At 42.6% G+C, this 26,315-nt stretch overlaps 1 protein-coding gene across 1 annotated transcript in view; it reads left to right on the top strand.

Annotated features, from left to right (window-relative positions):
* Positions 1-26,315, top strand: part of LOC144790641 (cytochrome P450 2J4-like) — a 52,627-nt gene that overhangs the window by 15,954 nt on the left and 10,358 nt on the right. Inside the window, exons 4-6 of the mRNA XM_078665373.1 lie at positions 20,132-20,292; positions 23,070-23,246; positions 24,817-24,958. Of these exons, the coding sequence (XP_078521499.1) occupies positions 20,132-20,292; positions 23,070-23,246; positions 24,817-24,958 (480 nt within the window). The remainder of the gene's footprint in view (positions 1-20,131; positions 20,293-23,069; positions 23,247-24,816; positions 24,959-26,315) is intronic.

Genomic DNA, 26,315 nt, shown 5'->3' on the forward strand with positions numbered 1-26,315 from the left:
TATATATATATATATATATATATATATATATATATATTTTAACCTTTGTTTTTTCAGTGAGTATAATATATATATGTAGGTATTCGTATACATGTATTGTATGTAAATAAAAATATATATTCACTGAAAAACAAAGGTTAAAGTAACATTATAGTTAGACTCATATTTCACTCACACAAAACCATAGAAATTCAGCTGATATAGTTACCTTGGCTAACTATAACTTATGCCCCTGTAATGCACTGCTTATGACCTCACATATTACATGAAATCTCAAATTACATCACTGATGACATCATCCAGTGATTGTGAGTGTTTGTCAGAACTCACCCAGATGACTCAAAAGTGAAGTTGTCAGTCAACCTAGTCAGGCAACAGGCATTGCGCAGGGTTAGAAATGGAGCAGCCAGGTTCAGATTCCACTCCTGGAAGAACCCTAAGATGGCCGCCAGAAGGAGAGGGAAAGGTTCTACTTTGCGTTTTAGTGGTTCCTGTAATTAAAGTCAGAGATAGAATTTTGACAGCTGTGGCATTGGAATCCTCACACTTCACCTGAGGATTTGGAAGGTAATGAAAGTCTTTCAATGAATTTGAGGCACGTTAGCTAGTAAGGGTAGTGCCCGTCGCTTGTCTGTCTCATTGGTATTGTTGCGTGATGCTAGAAGTTGTTATATTACTGTGTTGTATTTAGTAGGCAGGTTTTGAACTAGAGTCTTGTTTCTGACGTCACTGTTCTGCGGGAGTCTAAATTCACTACCGGTATTTACAACATCGCTCTTATATTCCCTGAGTTGAAGAGAGAGTGTTTCTAGTATCACTGGTCTTCTAATATAGCTCGCATAACTATCGAGCTCAGAAGCATTTACACAGCGAGTTCTTGTTGCGCTTGCTAGCACAGTCTTTGGTTGTCATAGATCTCATATTGTGAGGGGTGACTGATTCCTAGAGTTGCCCAAAAGAAAATCCATTTTTGTATCAATTTAAATCGGTTGGAGCGCGTTATCTAATGTACACCCGCTCGTGTGGAATTGCCCATTTCTGAAGTGAGGTTTTCTCCTGACATAGCGTTCTGTTTATCAGTAGAGGTATAGTTCCTATATTCCCAATAGGCTTTGCGCATTGGAATAATATATACTATAGAATTGACGTAGGACTTAGGTCGACTAGGTCTCTATCGAATATATTAAACTTAATTGTGAGTGCCATCGAGCTCTGAGGTCACTAGAAACTTTCTCGAATACACAAGAAGGGATTTGTTTCTGACAACCGCATAAACATGACAACTTTGTTTCCCCAAGATAAAACGTATCTTCAGAGTCGTGATAACAATAGATAGATATTTCACTCAGTCAATCGTGCATGCTTCGTTTCACCAGAGGTGCAGAGAGACGGGCGTTTTCAATAAAGGTATTTATTGAACAGTCTTCTTTCTCATGCAGAAGAAATGAACTGCTAGAATCGTAATACTGGCTGTAAAGTATAATGCGTACAGCAAGAAGAGTATTATAAAATAATACTGTAAAAGCATGATATGGTTTCTAAGCCATAAAATACATACATAAATAAATAAAGACTAAAAGTACTCAACTGGTGCTTCTAAAATACGCCTACCCCAATGTACCTAACCTAGGTCTACTAGGAGGGAAGAAGTAAAGGTCGTGTAGCATAGGTCTAATATTCTTTGCCAATAATCTATCCAAGTTTTCTCTTAGGGTCTAATCAGTTCCGTACCTTGGTTTAGAAAGAAGGACGTCTGGTATCTCTCTGTCTCAGGACTCGATTTCCCAACACCCCGCATGGGGAGCTTGGAAACACTGGAGCTGGATTTCTCAGCATCTCTCAGTGCGTCAGCTGGAGGGTCGGCTTCCTTGGGCACTTGCTGTAGCGAGCTGTGTCGGGCAAGTAGATAGTCGAACTGCTCCAAACCACTGTGTGTTTGCTAAGGCAAGTGTTGGCATATTTATACCTTGAAGGGGCCGAGTTTGACGTAAAGTTGGACATAATAACGTCATCAAAGAATCGCAGTTCTTTGAAAACTCCATAAGTTCCTGGATAAATCAATATTTAAGCATGGGGAAGTCCCTGACTGCTGAAGCCGAGTTTTCCAAGAAACCGTTGTGGCTTTTCGAAACTAGTGGAAGTATCCATGACTGTATTTGTACTGCATGGGCTATGTCTAAATATGGTTATGATTTCTATGCCTATATAAGGGCAAGGTGATTTGTACTTATATAAGGGCATGAATAGGGAAAATTACACTAGGGTCCTAAAATGATATACAACAGAGAGAATAGTAGATTTTAAAGGGTTATTCCATAATCTTTACTTGCCGTTTGCCGAGTAAATGAAATATAGTGTCTTTGACGGGAATTTTCATTATGTTAAGTCTTAGGGAGAATTAGTGCAATAGTTATACATCTATTGATTATAGAGCCATTAATCAAATTACAGTAAAGAATCAATACGCCCTGCCACTAATTTCAATCCTCCTGGATCAAATAAAAGGCTCATGAATCTAAGCCAAACTGGACCTCCGAGGGGCCCCTCATCTTGTACATATCCAAGAAGGGGATGAGTGGAAAACTGCATTCGGGACTAAATACAGGCTCTTCGAATATCAATTAATGCCCTATGGCCTCTGCAATGCCCCGGTAGCCTTTCAATACTTTATCAATGACGTTCTGATGGAATATATAGATCAGTGTTCTATGGGTACATAGACGACATCTTGAAATATTCCGATAACGAAGAAGTACATGAGAAGCACGTCAAAAGAGTACTGCAAAAACTGAGAGAAACTAGTCTTTTTGTAAAGCTGGAAAACTGTACATTCGGAGTAACTTCAGTAGAGTTCCTGAGTTTTATCTTGTCTCCTGAAGGAATAACAATAGACAAACACAAGGTGGATGCAGTGCTGGAGTGGAAATCACCGCAATCCGTCAAGGAGGTGCAGAGCTTGATTGGATTTGCAATCTTCTACCGGAGGTTTATCAAAGAATTTGCTAAGAAGCTGGTGCCTATTATGAAATTGCTAAAGAAAGGAGTTCATTTTGAATGGACCAAGGAGGCAGAAGAAGCATTTGTGCTGCTAAAGGAGCCCTTTACTACAGCCCTCATTTTGCTACATCCTGATCCATCAGAACCATTTTAGTCTACTCTTTGGTTGTCATAGAAACTCATATTGTGAGGGGTGACTGATTCCTAGAGTTGCCCGAAACAAAATCCATTGTTGTATCAATTTAAATCTGTTGGAGCTCGTTATCTAAATACATGCGCTTGTGTGGAATTGCCCATTTCTGAAGTGTGTTTTCTCCTGACATTGTGTTCTGTTTACCAGTGGAGGTAATACTAGATTTCAAAGGGTTATTCCATAATATTTACTAGCTGTTTAGTGAGTAAATGAAATATAGTGTCTTTGACGGGAATGTTCATCACGTTAAGTCTCAGGGTGAATTAGAGTTATTAAGGCATTGTAGTAAATACCAGTGTGTTTAAAAAAGTTGAAATATTAGGTTTCTTTTGCAGTTCACGAAAAAAGAAACACGCAAGAAACAACAAGGAGAGAACCTGGAAGAAGTGTAGTAGTCTCTTCTTGTCCTCTACCCCTTTTCCCTTTTGGTTTCTTCAGCCCAATTACGTTTGAAGGTGTGTGGCTGGGAAAGTGAATAGGGAAGTTGGGAATTAGCGTCAGTCTGCTCCTGCACAATTCACTTGGTGTTAAGCTCTGACAGTGTTCTCTAAACATTTACGAGTGTTAAGGATATATACTAAGGTACCCCAAAAATTTGATTAGTTTAGTTTGTGTACTACTAATGAGTAATTTTGTTTTAAAACATAGATTATGTGCATGTCTGTGTAACTGTGTGTATCCATGTGTGAGTGGTGTGTGTGGCTGCATGGGTGAATATGTGGGTCTGCGAGTGCCTGTTTGTGAGTGAGTGGGTTGTAACTGGTGTATGGATGAGTGAGTGGGTATGTGAGAGACTGTACGGTTGAGTGAGTGGGTGTGTGAGTTTTTATATGGGTGAGCAAGTGGATGTGTCACTGGCTGTAAGTATAAGTGAGCGGCTGTGTGAGTGGCTGTATGGGTGGGTGAGTGGACATGTAAATGGCTATAAATGGTGAAATAGCGGGTGAATCAGTGGGTGTATGGGTAAATGAATGACTGTGTAAGTGGCTGTAAATGGTGAATGAAGTGGGGATGAGTAGCTGTATGGCTGAGGGAGATGGTACATGCATGTCTGTATGGGTACATGAGTGGTTTTGAAAGTGGTTGTATGGATGAGTGAGCAGGTGTGTGAGTGGCTTTATAGGTGAGTTCAGCAAGCGTTAGAGAGGCTCTTGGGGAATATGTGGTTGTCTCAGTGACTGTTTAGGTAGCTGAGTAGATGTGTTAGTATCAGTATAAGTAAGTGAGTGGGAATGTGATTATCTGTATGGGTGAGTGAATGGTTGTGTGAGTGGCTGTATAAGTTAGTGAGTGGATGTGTGACTGGCTCGATGCATGAGTAAGTGGGTGTGTGAGTCCTTGTATGGGTCTTTGAATGAGTATATGAGTGGTTGTGGGGGTATGAGTGGATATATGGTAGGTTGTATGGGGGTGTGAGTTAGTGTGTAAGTGGTTCTTTGGATGATGTACTCAGTGCTGTCATTTGAGATGTCTGCATGGTACTGGAGAGAGAGTACATGCTTCTTTTGGAATATGTTGTGACTGACGCACCTTTGTTAGGCCCCGACCTGAGAGGATGGGCGTCCCCAGTGTCACATGCTTTTGGAACATATTGGAAAGGGATGCTGCCGCCTGAATTTCAGGATACAGAAAATTGTGGCTGGCGGGTCCAGGAGGCCCGTCCCAACTTGGAAAGTTTGTTGAAACAGCCAGAGTTTGTGGGAGCATTAGACTCGTGCACTCCGTGTTGAAGAAAACTTGAAGCAGTCAAGTCGTGCAACCATTAGATAACTGGGTTTTAAAACAAGAGTGTCATTTCCTTTGACATTACATGGATGCCAAATGGCTCTGCTATATGTGGAATCATATCCTTTGATGGCACAAAAAGGGCATGCTGATACTTGCAACCAAAGGTAATCAATGAATCAAGTCAAAGACATTGAAGGATTGGGACAGTGTATACAAACGATTACAAAGTATTATGGTAGTTGTGGTCCTTATGACTTTAGTACATGAGCAACGTGAATGCAGAGTTGAAATCAGTAGACGTGAATTACTGTACTTTTATTGGATTGACTATCACATGGAATTTTGGAAGTTTACACTGTTTTCATGCAATACATCTGTGCAGAATATTTTTAAAGACCAGCCCACTGCCACTTTAAATACTTGGTGTAATGCTTGTATACCTTGGTACTTCCTCACTGTTTTCGAAGCTGTGTTTACAAAAGAGCAAATGAACGTCATTCTCCTTTGCTGGGAGACTTGCTGTGATTAAAGGATTTTCACTACAACACGTTGGTTAGCTTGTTTGCATGGTACTGGAGGGAGAGTACATGCTACCTTTGGAATATATCTGTTTACATATATGTATATACATATACGGATATATATATATATTCACTGAAAAAATATATAGGTTTCAGGCACGTTATAGTTAGAAATTAGCATTTAAAAAACCTTGGAAATGTACTGAAAAAAACAAGGGACAATATAGTTAGTTGGATATTTCACTCGTACAAAACCATAGAAATTCCCCTGTTATAGTTAGTTCAGCTAACTATAACTCTCTCCCCCCGCAATGCACTGCTGATGATGTCACATATTACATATATGCCAAGGTGTATTGAAGAATAAGTGGGTGTATAAGTGTCTGGATGAAGGATTTATTAGGTGCATGACTGACTGTATAGGTGAGTGATTAAATGTGTCTTACTGAATGCATGGGTTAGTGACTAAACTGTCTGAATGTGTGTATCAGTATGTCTGTTGTTGTATAAGCTGCTGCATGTGTTGGTCAGTAGCTACATGAGTGTCTATATGGGTTATTGATTGGTTGCCTGAGTATTTGTATGGGAGACTGAGTGTGTTTGTGGGTGGAGGTTGTGTGACTCTGTGCATAGATGTGTGGTTTATTCACTGGGTGTATGGGTTCAAGAGTACATGTGGAAACAGCTGCATGGGCGGGTGAGTGTGTGTATGGGTGTGTTGGTGAGAGATTGGATGTCTCAGTGGAACATGTCCAAGTAACTACATATGTAAAAGGCAGTGTATGTGAGAGTTGGAGTATATAAATGACTATATGTGAGTCAGTGATTGTGGCTGTATGGATGTATGTGTACTTGTATCAGTGATTGTATAAGAGAGTAAGTATGTGTTAGTGTTTGTTCGAATAAGTGAGGTGGTGTGCGTACAACTGTATAGGTGAGGAAATGGTAGTGTGATTGATTATTTGTATGACTGACTAGGGGTGTGAGTAACTCCATGGATTAGTGGTGGTGAGTGAGTGTCTGAATAGATGTATGAGTGCATATGATAGTGTTGCATTGATGAGTGACTGTATGTATGAGTGATTGTATGAGTGATTTTATGGGTAAATGAGTGCTTTGTGTCTAGACCTAACAATCAGTGAGTGCGTATGTAGTAACTGGTATTGGTGTGTTGATGGTTTAGAAAATGGTAGTCTGTATTTTACAGTGGGTGTATCAAAGTTTGTATTAGAGTGTGAGAAGGTGCATCAGAGTTTCACGTGTATGATGTCATCAGGGATGTCACCAGTGATGTAATTTGAGATGTCATCAATGATGTCATCAGGGATGTCACTGACCATGTCATGAATGATGTAATATGTGACATCATCAGCAGTGCATTGCAGGGGCGCAAGTTATAGTTAACTGAACTAAGTATAATGGGGGAATTGCTATGGTTTTGTACAAGTGAAATGTCCAACTAACTATAACATTCCTGAAACCTATGGTTTTTTCAGTGAATTTCAATGTTTTTTTAAATGCTAATTTCTAACTATAACATGCCTGAAACCTATGGTTTTCTCAGTGAATTTCAATGGTTTTTTAAATGCTAATTTCTAACTATGCCAACAAAGTGGAGGAAGAAAAGCGCAGCAAGAAGCAAAACAAATACAGAAAGAGGCAACAAAAGTCCAGAAAGTCGAAGAAAAGTGCAGGAACAAGCAAGAGATGTGCAGAAAGAACCAACAGAGGAGCAGAAAGTCCTCCTGTGCCCCCAACTTGTTAGTGACGGGTACTGGTGGTAACTGACTCTGACTAACGAGGACCGGAGCCAGTGCTATGCTAAAAGACACTTAGAATACAAAAAAAACACCTACATGCACTAGGGAACACTATGCGTTGGGGTACCCCTGTAATTAGCATGAACTCCTCTGTATTTGCCATGAGTTAGTGCCTAGGTCATTGCATGAGTAAATGGGTAGTGACTGGATGATTAGAGTTATGCAAGGACACTGCATGGTGATTTTATAACTGCTTGGGTTTTGGTGGAATGATTGGATAAGTACATGATGCTGGATGGGTGATTGGAGGAGTGCATGAGTACTGACAGAGGGATTTCTGGAGTGCATGGGTACAACCTGGGTAATTGGAGGAGTGATTCAGTACTGTGTAGGAGATTAGAGGTTTGCATGGGTAGTGCACAGGGGATTGTAGCAGTGCATGTATTAGTGCCTTGGTCACTCCATGAGTACGTGGGTACTGACTGGAAGATTAGAGTACTGCAAGGACAGTGCATGTTGATTTTATAATTGCTTGGGTTTTGCCGGAGTGATTGGATAAGTACATGATGCTGGATGGGTGATTGGAGGAGTGCATGGGTACTGACAGAGGTATTTCTGGAGTGCATGGGTACAACCTGGGTAATTGGAGGAGTGAATCAGTAATGTGTAGGTGATTAGAGGTTTGCATGGGTAGTGCACAGGGGATTGTAGCAGTGCATGCGTTAGTGCCTGGGTCACTCCATGAATACATGGGTACTGACTGGAAGATTAGAGTACTGCAAGGAGAGTGCATTATGAATTTATAAGTGCCTGGGTTTTGGTTGAGTAATTGGATAAGTACATGGTGCTCGCTGGGTGATAAGTACACATATGTCAAAGCAGGCCCGCCCCTCCCTTCACCACCTGCTAGTTGGCCCACAGGGACCCTCAGGATTCAAGGGGAATTAATTCCCCAACTTAAAATGCGCCACAGGGCATGTTTGCACACTTGTCACATCAGGCCACGCCCCCTCCCTGCACCACAGGTCAGACGCACCTCCTGGTGCGATGTACATTGGGGGATTAAGTCCCCTTGAGTCCTGAGGGTCCCTGAGGGCCAACTAGCCCAGCAGCTACCTCCAGTAAACGCCACAGCTGTGTTGCAGAGTGCTGTAAAAAGGGGGTGTGGCCTTGGACCACCACTCTGCAAGGCAGCTCCCTGGAGCTTACTAGAGGTACCCGGTGGCCTAGTTGGCCCCCAGGTAACCCTCAGGATTCAAGGGGACTTAATCCCCCAACTTAAAACGGACCACGGGGACGCAGCCCCCTGCAGCCCAGGGGACCGCCACCTCCCCAGGGCTTTACAATTATAGGGTGAGGAGCCTCGTGGCCCCCCCAAGCCCCGGGACCGCCACCTCCCTGGGGCTTCATTAAAAGAATTAAAGTGTGGGGGGATCCTGCCCCACCCACATGGCCCCGGGGACCACTACCTCTCTGGGGCACTAATCAATTGAATGCGGGGGTTCGTTGCAGACCCACGGGGACCACCACCTCCCTGGGGCTTTGCAAACATTGGGTGGGGGCCGTGCGGTCCCCCTCCTTGAGCCCTCGATGGCCCTGGGGATGGCCACCCCCCATGGCCAGCTCCTGTAATGTCCCGGGGTGCCTACCCCCGGGACGTTGCTGTTTGCTATGGCAGTGCGGGAGCACGGCTCCCACCCTGCCATAACAACCTCCTGATTTGGTTTTTGGAAGTGAGAGCAGGAAACCTGCTCTCGCTTCCAAAAACCAAAGCAGATTACTTTTGCACCAGGAGAGCTGCCTGTCATCAGCCCCCCTTGTGCAAAAGCAATGCCGGCTCCCGCAGGAGACAGGGAACTCGCGGGACCATTAGGGCATTGGGGCTCCCACCATGGTCCCCAACGGAGAGGCCAGGTCCTGTGGGAGAGGTTCCTCGGAGCCAGCCCCCATCCCTGTTTTTTTCAAAAGCAAAGAACGTAAAGCCCCTTTTTACACTACTCTGCAAACGTGGGTCCTGGTGCACTGCTGCTTGGAGGATGAAGTCCACTTGTGCTCTGAGGTCTTCAGGACACAAGAGGACCTCATCGCCCTCCAGCAGTGCAGAGGCGCGTTTTATGAGTGCTGTTAAAATGGGCATGGCCTCATACCTCCTCTCTGTGATCCAGCTCTGTTGCGCTTACTGGAGGCAAAAGAAGGGGTACTTGGCCCCCAAGGTTGATGTTGGGGACTAACTACCCCTCCTGTTACCTCCAGTAAATCCCACACAATGGGATTGCTAAGAGGTGTTTGGATGCCATGCTCACCTTTCTCCACCACTCTGAAAATGCGACTGCTATGTTATAGTTAGAAATTAGCATTTAAAAAACCTTAGAAATTCACCAAAAAAAATAGGTTTCAGGGACGTTACAGTTAGAAATTAGTATTTAAAAAACCTTCAAAATTCACAGAAAAAAAACAAAGGTTTCAGGGGCGTTATAGTTAGAAATTAGCATTTAAAAAACCTTAAAAATTCACTGAAAAAACCATAGGTTTCAGGGATGTTCTAGTTAGTTGGACATTTCACTCATACAAAACTAGAGAAATTCGGCTGTTATAGTTAGTAGAGCGAACTATAACTCGCGCCCCCGCAATGCCCTGCTGATGATGTCACATATTACATCACTCATGACATGCTTAGTGACATCACTGATGACATCTCAAATGACATTACGCATGACACTTGATTGTCTGATACACCTCCTCACACTCTAATAAAACCTTTCATACACCCACTCTAAAATACAGACTACCAATATTGAAACCACAGACACACCAATAGCAGTTAGTAAATACCCGCTCAGTGATTCATATGTCTAAACATACATCCACCCACTAACCCATACAGTCACTCATACATTCAGTCATTCATCAATACAGCCACTGATATATCCACTCATACACCCATATAGACACTCACACACTGCCACTCACCCAAAGAGTTTCTCCAAAACCTAGTCAGTCACCCAAATAATTAATTACACTGCCATTTAGTCACCTATACAGTTATACACACACCACTTCCCTTATTCATACAGATACGTACTGTCTTCAACAATTACTGACATAAGCACACACTTATCCATGCAGCCACTGTCACAATCAATAACTGTCACATATATTCACTTATATATTCCAACACTACAAATGCTGCCTTTCACATATGTAATAACTTACACATATACCACTAACATCCATTCACTCACCAACACAGCTAGAACGTCCACTCACTCACCCATACACTTCCTAACAAATGCACTCATAAACGCATATACCCAGTGAATCACCCACTCACACATCCATGCACGGAGTCACACACCTCCACCCACACATACACTCAGGCACCCATACAGGTTCTCAGGCAACCAATCATTCTACAATATACCTTAGCATATATAGATATAACATTCTTGAAATTTTTAGAAACACTCAGTCATGTAGATGATGTCATCAGTGATATCATTTGAGATGTCATCAGTGATGTCATCAGTGATGTCACTGAGCATGTTATGAGTGAAGTAATATGTGACGTCATCAGCAGTGCTTTGCAGGGGCGCGAGTTATAGTTAGCTCTACTAACTATAACAGCTGAATTTCTCCGGTGAAATGTCCAGTAGGACTGTGCATGGTTTGAAGTACTGTAATGCGTATTAATTATAGTAGTAATTTTGATTGTCTTTATAAACCTTTTTTTTTTCTTTTTTTTTTTTTTTAATTATTTTTTTTAATCTTTTTTTATTTATTTTTTTAGGATTGTTTATGTATGTACTGGGTGATTTATTAGGTTGTATTGGATCAAGATGAAGTGCTGTAATGTTCTTTTCCAATGTTATGTTCAATGCTCAGTTATTTTCAATGTCTGCTAATTATATAGGAAATTGTGTTGCACTGTCTGTACACTGTGTTTAATTGGAAAATAAAAAATATATTTAAAAAAAAAAAAAAGAAATGTCCAACTAACTGTAAGGCCCCTGAAACCTATGTTTTCTTCAGCTCCAACAGCTTCATTTTCTTAAAGCAAAGGCAGACAACGTCTTTCGGCTTGAAAACCTTGTTCACAACGCTGCTGTGGTCACAAGTTAAGTAACAAATAAAGTTACAGGCATCATGGTCATAGAAAGTGACATACTCTATGCAATCAGTCTTAGAGTAAAATAGTCGGCCATTTTAGAACATGTTTACAATGCGTGTCTATAAACGAAAAGTAAGGTAATTACACATGGAATGGTTGTGCATTACAAATCCTATCATAAATATACAAGCAGAATTGAAATGCAATTAAAGTAAATTCAGCCCCATTGGGCATGGGTCACAATATATGAATCAGGAACATCTTGTCCTACATATTTGCCTGACAAAAGTGCAAAAAATTAAAAAAGGACTTGTAAACGTATCACCAAAGCCACAAACAGAGATTATAGATGAAATTCAGCCACAGTGGTCAAAGTCATCCGTGCATATGCAAAGGACATCCCCTTCTGAATATTAGCCACACGACTGTTGATGCCAGTAGACAAAGATTTTTGTGACAAAAGTAATTTTTTACCATAGTTGTAGATTATTTGTCTTAAGGTAGCACGTGCACAACACTGTCACGTGTATACCAAAAAGAAATATAATAACAAAAATATTAATAAAAATAATAAAGTAAAAGTAAAAAATATTAGTTGAAAATAGGGAATTAGATATCTTAGCTCTTTAGATGTCATCTTTGGGTAATCAATCTGCATAACCTACAACAAAAATAAAAAGACATTGATTATTAAAATACTTGTCCTGGTGACTTATATAGCAAAATGAAAATTAATAAATTGAAAGGCCTTTATAGGCATTTTACTGCAACGCACAGATCATCAACCAGCAGAGTCCAAATGAAGAACACAGAGAAATAAGGACTTTAAGTTCATAATCATTCTGTAAAAGAGAGACATGGGCACCTCTTTATAAAAAAGTATATGTCTCCTCGATGTTCATGCCTACTGGCTCAATTGTACCCATTCTCAAAATGTATCTGCAATCGAGTTGTCTCAGGGCTTTCTCTCTATCCCCCCCTCTCAAGGTTTTGACAACCTGGTCTAGGATACAATATGTCAATTTGGAGGGGTCCCTATTGCGGTGTTCCATGAACTGTCGAGCTACTGGGTATGTTGTGTCAGGGTTCTTAATTGCACGCAAATGTTGTAAGACCTGCTTATGGGCCTCTAGTTTGGTGCTCCCAACATATCTTTAGGGCATGGACATTCCAATAAATATACCACATGTTCTGACTTACAACTCAGTGGTTTTGAAATTTTTAAGTGCTCTCCAAAACAGTTGTTACCTCTGTGACATTCTTGCCATGCTGACAGGCCTTACATTTTGCAAATTTCTTGAACCCTTTACTAGGTGTAAGCCACTGTTGCTGTGTGATAGTGTAGGTGTTAACTAATTTATTCCCTATTGTTTGTGAATGACGGTATGTCAAATCGTTTTCACGAGGCATATCTTTACCTATAGTTGGATCTTGCTTGACCAGATGCCAGTGCCTATTTAGAGCATTCCTCAATTCCTTATGTTGTGGATTATATGTGGTGATAAACTTAGTCGCAAGCTGCACCTTCCCTTCTTCCTCCGATTTTTTAAACCGAAGTTCTGTTCTCACTTTACTGGCTTTAAGTTTGGCATGTGCTAAAACATGACTTTGAATTCTCAGGCTGTTAGTCTAGCACACATTTCTCTTTCAGCATACTCGTAGTCCCTGTTGGAGCCGCAAATTCTTTTGGCCCTTAGTTGCTCGCCATAAGGGATGCTATTCTTGAGTGGTTGTCGGTGTGAACTGTTTGCATGCAGTGTTGTGTTACCTGCAATTGGAGTATGGTAAATGGAAGTGCAGAGACTTTGTTCCTTTCACATCTAACAATTCAATTTCGGTATCCCTGATTCTGCTTCTGAATAGTAGATTCAAATTGTAAGAATTGATGCAATCTACAAACTCTGTCACAGAGGCTATATTACCCTTCCAAAGAATAAAAAGGTTATCAATATACCGTAACCATGCCACTATGTGTGACAACCACTTTTCCATTTCTGGCCCTTGGAGTACCTGCTTCTCCCACCAGCCCAAATGCAAATTTGCATAGCTGGGGGCGAAGCAGGTGCCCAGGAGGCATATATATATATATATATATATATATAAATATTCAAAGCTCTCTTCCCTGCCGAAGTGACGGGTCACTCGCGAGTGGGTGCAGTCTGCGGCGGCGGGGCCCCGCACTCATATCACGCTCAATTTCCTCAGTGATTCTTTCAAAAATCAGCACTCGTAGACAAAAGGGTAATGCCTCTCCTGGGTTTATTTTTACAGTGTCAACAGACGCGTTTCAGCTACAAGCCTTCGTCAGTGTTGTCTACGCGCGCCTGGCAGCCAAAACATTTAAAGGGGTGTCATGTGATCGTATTCACATTTAGAAAAGGGACTGTGACCGATGTGCTAGGGGTCGCGCCATATTGGAAAGTGCAATGCTATAATAGCATGTATGCATTTCCCAGCTCTGCAAAGCATGAAGCCGTGGATCAGCCAATCATCCTAGTATTGGGGTTCCGGAGGCGGCCGGAAGAGGAAGAGGGCAAACGTGGAGAGGCAAGAAGAAGACCCACAAACGTTAGGTTTAAAAGACTGCCTCACGGTAGTAAACCTCACCCCAAGACATTTAACAAAACCGGAAGAACAACTTCTAAGTTTGGGTCTGAGCTTCTGCCCCAACAACAAGAGCGAGTACACCCAAACAAGGATCGATCTATATAGTTTCATTAGAAAACTGAAGCTACATAAATATCATAAACTCAGATCAGCAACCAAAGGTCCAGTACTAACACTAAAAAGGATGACGGCCACAGATAAATTATCATGTGAGGATATAAAGGGTATTGACACCCTGGAGAATCTGAGACTTGAGCAACTTACACAGAATGAAACTATACTCGATAAAGCTATACAGCATAATATCGAACAAGAAAGGGAGGAAAGCACCTTTAAAACAGCCTCAACCTTTTGCCCAGTAATGCCTTGGGATGCAATTGATGCATTCTCGGAAACAGTACTTAAAGATCTGGTGGACATGAGGGGGAACCAAGGAACCTGTAAATCAAAATGGAAGGACAATTTAACAACAGAAGAAAGGAAAGCGCTGAAATCCTTGCAGGAAGAAGAGGATATAATTATAAAGCCCTCAGACAAGGGCGGCAACGTGAATACGATCACATGACACCCCTTTAAATGTTTTGGCTGCCAGGCGCGCGTAGACAACACTGACGAAGGCTTGTAGCTGAAACGCGTCTGTTGACACTGTAAAAATAAACCCAGGAGAGGCATTACCCTTTTGTCTACGAGTGCTGATTTTTGAAAGAATCACTGAGGAAATTGAGCGTGATATATATATAATGCTGATACAAATGTTTTTTTCTATAATACACAAAAGGCATTCTGGACAACATTCATCTTTGTGGAAGGTGGAGTATTATGTGGTGTTGGTGGTTAGGCTTCACCATGCAATACTCTCACAAACTCCAAAGATGGTCCTTGGATTCACAGTAATAAATCCTTAGCTCAGTTCTGGTAAAGAGCAGTCAGGCTTTACTAGTGGCAAAGAGCAATCAGTATTTACTAGAGGAACATGTGTTAAGCATTTCAGAGTACCAATATGGACGATCAATAATTAACAAGACTCAAAAGAAATTCAACACAAATTTATATAAATAAAGCAGATTTGATCTTCATTTAGACCCCAAAGCAAACTGAATCAGATACATACAATCACATTTTAGAAGCAATATGAAATCAGTGCAACATAATACAGTGAAACTTTATCATTAGAGTCAATGGTGAAAATCACTTTTGACAAGCAGTCACTTGCAAGTCGAGTTGTGTGAGTTCCAAGGAGGGTAAAAGTGATGAGGGCAGTGCTTAATTTGTGCCGGAGCTTTCCGGTGCTTAGCACCGGCACCTTTTAATCAGGGCCGGGTCTACACTGTCAGCTTACATGACTGCAGTCTGCACGCCATCTGTAAAAGGTAATTATTTATGATTGCCGGCTTTATGCAGTGTGCACACGTTGTTACAGTCTCGTTCTCCTTCTGTGATGAAGTAGAGTGTTGCTGACAGCGCAATCCTGCTTAGAGTGCAGCGAGCCCGATAATAAATCTGTACCAATTATTAACATAAATTTGCCTTCCGTTTCAGTGTCTGCCGGTGGGCGGGGCGGGCCAGTAAGTGGGCTGAATTTGGTTGAGGGTAGAGGGCTTAGGCAGGCAGCGTGTGCCGTGCGTAAGCTTTTTTTTTTCACGTACGGTGGAGCACGCCCCCGCACACACACTCCAAAGGAAGAGTAGCACGTTAGCACAACGTCGAGGCGGGTGATCTAAAGCAGCTGCGCAGCAGGCTTGGCCTCTTAAAAGGCTGGCAGTGCCACGAGCAATAACCGATCACAGTAAGTAATAAAAAACCCAATGCTGCTTTTTCTTGCACGTGGTGTTGCCCGGTCACCTGACCTGAGTTAGAGGCCGTGAGGTACCACAGACCCCAGTACAGGGTCCCTGGCTACACAACATGTGACAAAGTAGTGACAGACGTCTGGGTGGGGGCTTTTGATGGGGAGATTAGGGCCCCCACTCTGTCCATGACAATGAGGGATATATTGTGGGCACGAGTGCAGGGGGAGGGGCAGAGCAGTTGCAGAGCGTCAGACAGTGAAAGCAATGGTTTCTTTTCTCCGAGGCCCATCTCTCTCTCTCTTACTGCAACTCTATTTGAGTCTTCCTCGGGACTCTCTTTTCCTCTGCAGCGCCCCTTTCATCACACTCTCTGCCCACCACCAGAAACCTTCATTATTCATCCGGGCCTTTCCACAGAGTCCTCACTCACATACTCTCCGCTTGGCCCCTCTTGGTAGGTTTTCCTCTTGCGCTGTTTGTATTCCTCATTCACCTCACAATCGATGCCCTTTAAGGGTATCCCTTGTTTAGTATGCCCTGTTCTGTTCTATCCCTCCTCTTTAGCTGTTCAGGGATGGTGGGCACCGTCCGGGGCACAGGGAGGGGTCAGAGCTTCGGAGAGAGAGCAGTTTGCGCAGAGGGACTGTCACTGGGACAACACCTCGTGCCCAGCCCAGCCTCCAACCCGAGTGCAGAAACATACCCCCCTGATAGACCACTGTGGTGCTCTGCTCCCGCCCTGTCTGTGCATAAGGTTAATGCACAGGGACAGGTGCACATGTCACTAAGGATTCCTGAGAGTGCCTGCTTCACTGGGTCTAAAGCAGGGCGGCTCATGGCTGGACCCTGCCAGGCATAGAGGACAGCCATTCATTAAGTAAATGAGCCCCATTTCGAAAGATTATATGCAAATATGTGCATCACTGGACAGTTTTAAAAGTTGCAATGCCCAGCAGGGTTGGTGAGGTGTGAGGTTTGTGCTATTTTAAAACCTTTTCAAAAGGTTTGCAGTAGGGTCCCAGGACCAATTCATGACAGTCAGCTCCATTTTACCTGGCTCGAGAAGCCTGGGTGAAGAGTTGTCCTGGCAGTCCCTGGTGCTGAAGCAGGAGTCACATGACTGCTGGTTCTACAGCTTACACAGTACAGGAGGGGGACAGAGTGCAAAATGTTGACAAAGAAGCCAATGTTGATGTAGAAAGAAGGTCTTGCGGTGCTGCCTTGGGGTGAAGCGTCAGGTAAAGGTGGTGGTTGTCGGACTGACAACCACTACGTATTGGCAGCGGTAAGCCCGGTAGAAAGCTAATTTGACGTCTGGGGGAACGTGGTAGCTACCAGCAACTTTGTGGAGGGCAGGACTTCAATTCCAATAATGGACTGGACCATCTATTTCTGGACGATCCCTCGGAGGACCTGATTCTTTGGTTCTGGTATGTTGTTTGTACTTGCAGTTGCAGGGGATTAATGCTACTAGTCCAAGGGAGTCTGACATTTTTTCTGGCTCTCACGGGGATCCCTCTGTCTGGGGGAACTGATCTTTAGCCAATGACGTGCCTCGATCTTGCAGTTCCACAAGTGTTGCCACAAGTGTAGTATCCCTATTTTAGTTTGTTCAAGCCCTATTGTCACAGACTCGATTTACTCTTTGTCCTTTTTGATGCATGTTGGATCAGAGAAGAGGTTCTGGTGTCAGGGGTAGTCTTTAGATCATAGATTTAGGGATGTTAGAGGTGTGGGTGCAAGTGGCCATTTGGCTACTAGCCCCAGTGGCTAATCCGCCCTAAAGTGACCAGATCCGGGGGTGTAGGTCATCTTTTCTACACTAAAACCACTATTCTACCACTTTTAAAAATGGCAAAAGTCTTCCTCAACTGTATAGACCAGGTACCCCACCCTAGAGGTGTAGTGTGCCTTCTGGAACCAGGTACCCCACCTAGAGGTGTTGCTTGCCTTCAGGATGTGTACACATTCTGATTATCTAATGTTCCCACCTCCCCCAGTGCAAATGTACCTGTGGACAGGTGGATGGCTGCTTCCTCCTTTGGAAGGCAGCTTGGATGATATCACAGGCGGGTAGCCTTTGAAGCTCACCACCTTGATGTGCCACTTCACTAGCCAACCTGCCAGGGAGGGAGGTGTGACCTGGCAGGGGGTCAGATTCCAGTCTTTGCTGCAGCAAGCACAGGCTGGCGCCCAACTAACAGAAAAGGCTGGGTCAACCATGTGGGCAAACTCTAAGGTAGCCACCTTACTGCATAATAATAATAATAATTATTATTATTATTATAAAGGGATTTATAAAGCGCATGGTTATGCCATCTCGGTGTGTCCTCGCGCTGGGGTGAGGGGGGATGGCAGTGGCCCGGTTCCACTGTGCCCACCTGGCTGAGAACAAATAGGTTTTAAACGCTTTCCTAAACTTAGCTTCAGAAGTCTCCATCCGGAGATTTACATGGAGTTTGTTCCAGTTCTGGGCTGCCCAAAACTGGAAGGATATACCTCCCATTCTGGCCTTCTTCACCTTAGGCACTATCAGCAGGCCGGTCCCACTAGATCTCAGGGACCTTCCCGGCACATAGCTGGTAACAAGATCCTTCAAATACGAAGGACCAGTGTCCTGGGTGATGCGATGGCATGTGCATAGGGCTTTAAACATCACTCTTTTCCTGACTGGTAGCCAATGCAAGGTATCCAAGGCTCTTTTAGAGGCAGTCCTCCTAGGCTGCGCCAATACCAACCGTGCAGCAGTGTTCTGCACAACCTGCAGTGTATCGCATTTAGCCGTGGTGCCCAGATAAAGAATGTTGCCAAAGTCAAGGCGAGATGTAATGAGGGCATGCACCAGCGTCTTCCTAGCCTCTATAGGAAGGAGGTCCATCGTTTTTCGTAGCTTTTTGAGGACTCCAAAACATTTCCCCACTACATGTCTGATGTGGACTTCATAGGAAAGAGTAGGGTCAAACCAGACACCAAGATTTTTCACCAGGGTACACGGTAAAGGGGTAGGGCCCAGAACCAGAGGCCACCACGACGACGTCTATCCTGATGAATCTGCCCCCACCACAAGCACCTCAGTCTTGCCGCCATTTAACTTCAGGCAGTTTTAAGCCATCCAGGAGGCAAGCTCCTGCATGCATGCCCTGAAGTTAGAGGCAGCAACGTCCGGCGCCCGGGATAGGGAGATCACCAACTGGGTATCGTCGGCATATGAGACGACCCCAATTCCATAGCCCTGCGCTAACTCCGCCAAAGGTGTCACATACAGGTTAAACAGGGTAGGACAAAGGGCAGAGCCCTGAGGCACACCCTGTTCCAGTTTGATATCCCTGGAATAGTGCCCTCCCTGTCTAACCTGAAAGCTCCGCTCTACCAGGAACGATTTCATGACACATCATCCTCAACACAAGAATCGTGTTAGGGGTGAGGAGGGATGTTGTTTGATACAAAACATGACATATATAGCAGTACAGTAATGAAGCTGCCAACCTCGGGTTTGCCCGCGTGCCAGCCCATGTAATCCTATGGACCGTCTATCACTTATAGTATCCTTTAATAGTAAAGGCCACTCTAGGGACACATAAGCTTGCACTTACATGTTCACACCTTTAATATAATATGGAGGCTTTCCTTAGGGGGGACTGGCATATATTAAAAATAGTGCAATGGACTTTGCCACACATGGTGAGGGCCAAGTTGAGTCTGCATTGGCAGGCCTTTTGTGAGGAGTTTACTTGGATCATTCAGGGTAGCACAAACAGTGTTCAAGACCTGATGCCCCTTTTAAAACTCATGTCCTGGGTACCGCTGATACCATAAATGTGGGGTTTATAAGCAGGTTAAAGTCCTTTGCCATTTGAGGTTACCAATTGACACATATCTGTTTTGGGGAAAGAGTTGTGGTACTGGGGCCTGGTCAGCAGGCTCCAGGGCACTGTCAGAGTTGAAAACAAGCATCTAGTAGTCAAACTGGGGCAAAGAGTGGGGGGCATCTGTAAAAACGCCTGTTTTCTTACAATCTTTATTTCAGCTGCATCTGATCTGTACTGTATATAAACTCTAGCCTCACTCTATATCCTTTGACACAGACCTTGACTACCACCAAAGTCAAGGGGGCTTTGGAAACAAACTTTTCATTGCAAAAAGAGTAATCAGTATCTTGGTGAGTGCTGAACACTTGGAATCTCACCACCCTTTAGTAGGTTGTCCTGGCACATGAGAGAACATGAGAATAACGCTGATAGCTAAATATTGACAAAAAAGTGGAGTGGTCGAATTCTTGAAATAACCTCTTAAATTACTCTGAAAAGCATTCCTGTCCACGGTTGCTTTCCTCAGTTTGTCAGGTATGATCAGCCGTGGACCCCACAGCTCTCTGGTTTACGTTAACTTATTTGAGTGAGTTATGTCGCTTCTTTTTGTTGCTGCAGGGAAAAGCCTGGATCCGTCTTTGGCGATCGTCCATTCTGTCACTAATGTGATCTCTGCTGTGGTTTTTGGACACCGCTTCTCCAGAGACGATAAAGAATTCCATCAGCTCGTTGAAGCAAATGATGTCATTGTTAGCAAACTAGTCAGCTCGTGGGGCAGGGTGAGTGTTAAGATGACTTCATATTGTAAGTGAGTGCTTAATCAGAGGGAACAACTTGTGCACGGAAACTTGAATGCAACTTGTGAAAGAAAATCTGAGGAATAAGACATGTAAGCTTTCTGTTAGAGACTGAGAGAGAAAATTAGGAAGAAGATTAATGCCCATATGGAGGGAAACTGCTTTAATAAAATGAGAAAGTAGTTAAAGGAGAAAGAGCACTTAAAAAGAAAAGGGAGAAGGAGAGGAAAGTGCAACAGGAATGGAAAATGGAGAGGAGCGAGTAAGAAAAAAAAGAGAGAAAGTATGCTAAAACACGAAAGCAGAGATGTTTAGTAAAAACTGCAGCAGAAGACGATAGAACATTATTATTATTATCATTATTAAAGTTTGTAGAGCAAATAGCTACCCAAATAGGGTATACCAGCGCTAATATTAATATTACAAGTGTGTTGCTCGGATAAGAATTTACCTTGAAAAGTTGAAAAGACAAGGGGAGTTTGGCAAAATAGAAACAGGTTAGTTTAATTAAATGCAGCATCTGAAAGAGCATCAACAGAGTTGTGTCTGACCACAGTCTCAAAGTACAGACGTTTTCACCAGTAATATACAGTTCCTGAGGTACAATTGAATAATTACACATCCCTGTGAAGCATGTAGATCCAGGTCTAGTCATGAACCATAAATACAACCATCTGATAAGGGGGTGCACTGGTGGTTCTCGACCTCATGGCTAGATAGAGTGGCCCAGTGGGTATCTGTCCAGATAGCCGTCATTGGGAGCGTTTGATCACTGCGTGTGGTGTGCAGGCTGTTTTCTGATTGGCTGATTGTTCCTAACTACAAGTGGCATCTGACTTTTTGGTAATTTGGGAATGCACGCTTTAGGCCAACCATGTTTTATTGGGGTCAATCTCCTAGGACCTGTTTGTGGTGTTACTGCCTATCTGTGGGATTGATCAGGGTTTACCATGTTTGCGCATTTGTCTTCAGGCTAAAGGTAACCCAAACTATGACCTATCAATCGGAAGGTGTGGGTTTGGGTCACAGCACCTGTCTGATCACATATTTCTGACTTGGGGTTGATGGGTAGGTCATCTGGGGTGAATTAGACAGCAATGATATGAGTTACCTATTACGTGTACATATAACATGGAGGTCATTGATATGATATTTACAGACATTCTCATTATTATGCGTACATTTGTCATAGCATACATTGACATGGTTTTTACTGGTACTGACATTGCTATTCATGCATATATCATGGCGTACATTGACATCGTATTCAGTGAGATTAACATGTGCAAGTCCAAAATAAAGGCCAAATGCAATGATAGATAAAATAAAAGAGAGGGAACACACCACCAAAGACAGAGAAGATAGAAAGATACAAAATAAAAATAGAAGTTAGATTAGAAAGTGGGATCAAATATAAGTTTTAAGAGAAAGAGATGAATACAATAGTCAAAAGATGAGATGACATTGTTCTCAATCTTACACAATTTCACACCAACACCTTTCCGAAATATCGACTGGTTTAGTTTATACTCAGCGGGGTGCAGTTTACACTTGTTAAGGAAGCGGATGTTCTCAGAGATAGAAAAATCCCACAGTAGCTGACATCATATTAAAATGCTCATGATCAGGGATAATCTTAGCACCATTCTCTCTTACAGTGTTATGTAGGGAATTCACATAGGTGCTTTTATGTTTTGCATTATTCCACAATTAATCCACCTCAAAGCACTTTAAAGAATTGTAGAGGCGGCGAGAGAGCTTTTTTTTATCATACATTAAGATTGGACACAGGACAGCAAGCAAATACTTAAATATGATGTGTTTCTGAATTTCATACGTAGGTTTAGAGTAAAGGACAGAATGCCATTAAAAACAAATTCACATTGACTCTGTTTAATTCCCTTTCTGAAATGTGCTACAGTTTTTCTCATTTAGCATGCAGGCCTCAGGAGAGATTCTAAGTCTCCAACTACATGGATGTTCTGTCACTTGCTTTTGGTGCCTACATTTTTCACTGGAGTTCAGGGAACTGCCTCACAGAGAAAATCGACTGTAGGAATGTAGGAAATGCTTTTGGACACAAGTAGCAAAGATTTGTTGTTATTCTGGGACCTGTCTGTGGGTGGTGGGCACCAAAGGATTTAGAAGATTGGTGAGCAGGGACCATTTGAACAAGAGGTAGAGTAAGGAGGGTTCATGTACATAGGAAACTGGACTTTGAAGCTGTGAGAGAGAACCCTCAAAAGTGATGTGAGCTATGGCTGAGTTCTAACACATTTTAAAAAATATGGCACCTAGAAATAAACTCTAGTCACTGGAAGGAAATCTGAGCTCAACCATAGCAGCTTGACACAAATAGCAAGGCTTTCCTTTGAGAATACACAGAAGAATCAGAACTTGTATAGATTAGGTTTAATCAAACTTCTCTTGCCTAGTCCTTACATGCTACTACTGTAATTGTACAGTTCATACCATAACAGAATATTTCTTGTGTTCTAAGTTTCCTGACAATGCAGTTTCTAATTTCATTTTGTATTAGACACGCGGACAGTAAAACACGTGTCCCACACACCTACTCACATAAATAAGAGTGTGATGCTTCATGATTGTCAATAATCCAGAATACATCTGTATTAGAGGGAGATTGTATCAAACAAGAACATTCAGGGAGTATCCTGCTAAGTTCCTACAATATTTTAGTTGAATGTATGATCAGAAAAGGGCACTCTGCTTAATCAATGCAATTTTTTATACTCAAGCTCTTTGATGCGTTCCCCTGGCTGATGCGGTATCTTCCAGGACCTCACCAGGATGTCTTCAAGAGCAATGCGTTTGTGGAAGAATTTGTAAAGAAGGAAATCCAGTGTCACAAAGAGAATGGAGTGCCTGAGGAACCCCAGGACGTGATTGATTACTACCAAGCTAAAATAGCAAGAGTAAGTGTTTACTTCGGCCATGTTGGCTGCTCTAGTCAAGCTCCCAGGAGGTGCTTTGTACATGAAAAATCCCATGCGATGATAAGAAAAAATGTCACACAACAGGAATCTTTATGAATCATTGGTTTTTCATGCAAATAGGTATTTAATTAAAGTTAACTGCAGAATAAAGTGTGCACATAAAAAATTAAAGCTTCTGTATTTCAATAGTTTGATTAGATTCAGCTCCTAACTAACAAACCAACTGAGCTTTTAAAAGTCATTCCTTTTCAAGGTCTTAATTCAGCACCTGTATTATACAAAGTGTCCTGGGGTGCAACAGGCATGTCCTCCCACTTTACGCACCCTGGGGGCACTTTGGTATTACAGAGAAAGCCGCTGACACTTGTGCTACCCTTCTTGTAATACAAATAGTGCTAGCGCACATTTAGAGACAGCGCTATAACTAGAGGGTGTTCCCTCGTTTTCATCGGGTCGGGGCTCCATGCAAATTAGGGAATCCCATTGCCTCTGCCCCGCATTAGAGATACGTACGCAGAGGCTAAGAAGTTGTCAGGAGGAGCACTGACAGTGTTCCACCTAAAAGGTGTTGCACAGTCAGAGCACTCTCTGATGACAGCCCTCAAGAGGGAGGAAAGGGGGGTGCAGTCACCCACTGCACCCGCCTGCAAGGGGATCTCTAAAGCTGCTCCATATTTCAGATGATTGCCCTGCTCCCAGGGCAGCTCAACTTTGTTGCTGCCCTGGGGGCTGCACATTCAACTCAATACGGTGCACTCTCTTTGTTAACATCAAGCGCACCTTTTGATAGGTGCCCTCCACAGTAACATAGAGAGTGAGCCCTATTCTTTATTACGGGCCCTGGTCAATTCTGTGAGTAACCAGTCTTCCTCTGTATCATGGGAGTAGGCCCCCAAACTCAGCAAGCTTAGGACCTCACTTCGGTCCTTACAGGATCAAATTGCACACAGCCCCAGCAAGTCAACCAAACCCTATTGACAGAGATAGTTTCACAACTGTCCAAAGGAAGTGAAAGGCAATAAATATGGCAATTTACAGAACAAAAAAGCTGAATAAATACAATATCCTTCACTGATTTTATCATCCTTTCTTCCTTTTCTAAATTCATATCTGCTACTAATTTGTTCCATTCCTCTTTTCAAAGGGAAATATTGCAACTTCTGATCACTCCGTATTGTAGGGTTATTGAATCTGTCCATCCGTCAGATTTCTTTCTTCACTTCCATTCTTCTGGATAATCAATTAATCTCACCATATCTACTGCAAGCATGATCACTCATCCACATTCATTATGCTTCCATGTCAGAGTTTATAATATATCCTTACCCTAATAACTAACCCATAGTTATCCATACCGATGATAAAAATAAATTTGCAATCTGTGTAATTTAATTATGCAATTAAACATAATAATTTCCGCCAATTTGATTTAATGACCAAGACTAGACTGCTTTATATCATCAATCAGTTCCTCAAGTTATGATGTCTTCACAATAGACTCTTTCATTATTTCACATTTGCTGAATTTGCACATTAATATTCCATTCAGGACTCTCATGATGTCACCTCTACATTTGATGAGCATAACATGGTCCGGCTTGCAGCTGATTTTTTTGGAGCTGGGACAGAGACAACCACCACCACCCTACGCTGGGCACTCCTTTACATGGTGAAATACCCAGAAATCCAAGGTGAGGGCTAGGATGGGTACTACACAACGTTGTTATACCCTACATGGTATTATTTTAGAAGTCTAAGGAATGAGCATATTCAATACATTAGAAAATGTAACTAAAGAATTATATTTGGGGTGCATGATATTCCACTGAGAGATGAATGTTCATTTACAGCTTCAGTGCAATGTGTGAGATTTGTCAAACCAGTTCAAAACAAGCACCATTTGCAGAATTTCCTTTAGGGCATGCATAGGCGAACAGTCAATGACAGTAATTCACCAAAATGCCATGGGTTACAGAAGTGAAGTCACACATGGGCATATTTACAAACCACTATCGCCACCACAACGTCACTTTCAGTGACGGTGTGATGGCGATAGGGGACTTGCCTTATTTACAAGGTAGCGGTAAGCCACTTAACGTGACTTACCGCTGCCTTGTAAATAAGGCACCCTTTCACAATGTGTTTAGCGTGAAAGGAGAGGGCAATGGGTGGTAATGTGGGTGCTTCACTGCAACACCCATTGATATTGATGCTACCCCATATTTAGAAGTGTGGTGTAAATAGGAGGCAGTGCCAGAATTAGGACCAGGTAAAACCTGGTCTTAAACAGGCAAAACAAGCAGAAATGCTTTATTTCTCCTTGTTTTTGCTGTTTCCATTTGTGCTGCCTTGTGCAGCACCCATAGAAACAGTACATTGTCTATGATTGTTTATGTGCAAGAAGGTGCCCCTTCCTGCACATAAACAATCATTTAAAAAACAAAACTTTTGCAACTTCTATGTATGCAGCATTAAGCAGCACACTTTGACATTACAAAACGGCATTTCAAGATTGTTTATGTGCAGGAAGGGGGACCTTCCTGCACATAAACAATCTTCCCCTCAACACAGGCACACTTGCACTATAGCCTGCATTGGTGCTATGCAGTTTAATTAAGCGCCAGCGCAGGGGAGACCCCAGACAGGCACCATATTCTAGTAAATATGATGCAACCCTGCATTTCTAAAGAGTGTTGTTAGCCTTCTTGGCTTAAAAACACGCTTCACCACTTTATTGTAAATATGCCTCATATCCTTAATAAAGCCTCTATTCTTCTCACAATTGCGATATCACATTACCTTTGACCACCATAACACACCAGGAAGAGATGTTAAAAAATGTCTTGCTAGCAGTAAATAAAGTTAAAAAAGTGCACAATTAATAGATCACAAAAGTTAATAATAATAAAAGTTGTGGACAGATATATTTGATTTCATGACAACATATAACCAGGGTGTAGCCTCCATATGTCAGGTGATTTCCCATCAGCCTGACTACAAAGACTTTTCTCTTTTGTCTCACTGGTTCATACACTATCAAATGTCTCT

This window comes from Lissotriton helveticus, chromosome 11 (assembly GCF_964261635.1).
Source record: "Lissotriton helveticus chromosome 11, aLisHel1.1, whole genome shotgun sequence".
Taxonomy (NCBI): domain Eukaryota; kingdom Metazoa; phylum Chordata; class Amphibia; order Caudata; family Salamandridae; genus Lissotriton; species Lissotriton helveticus.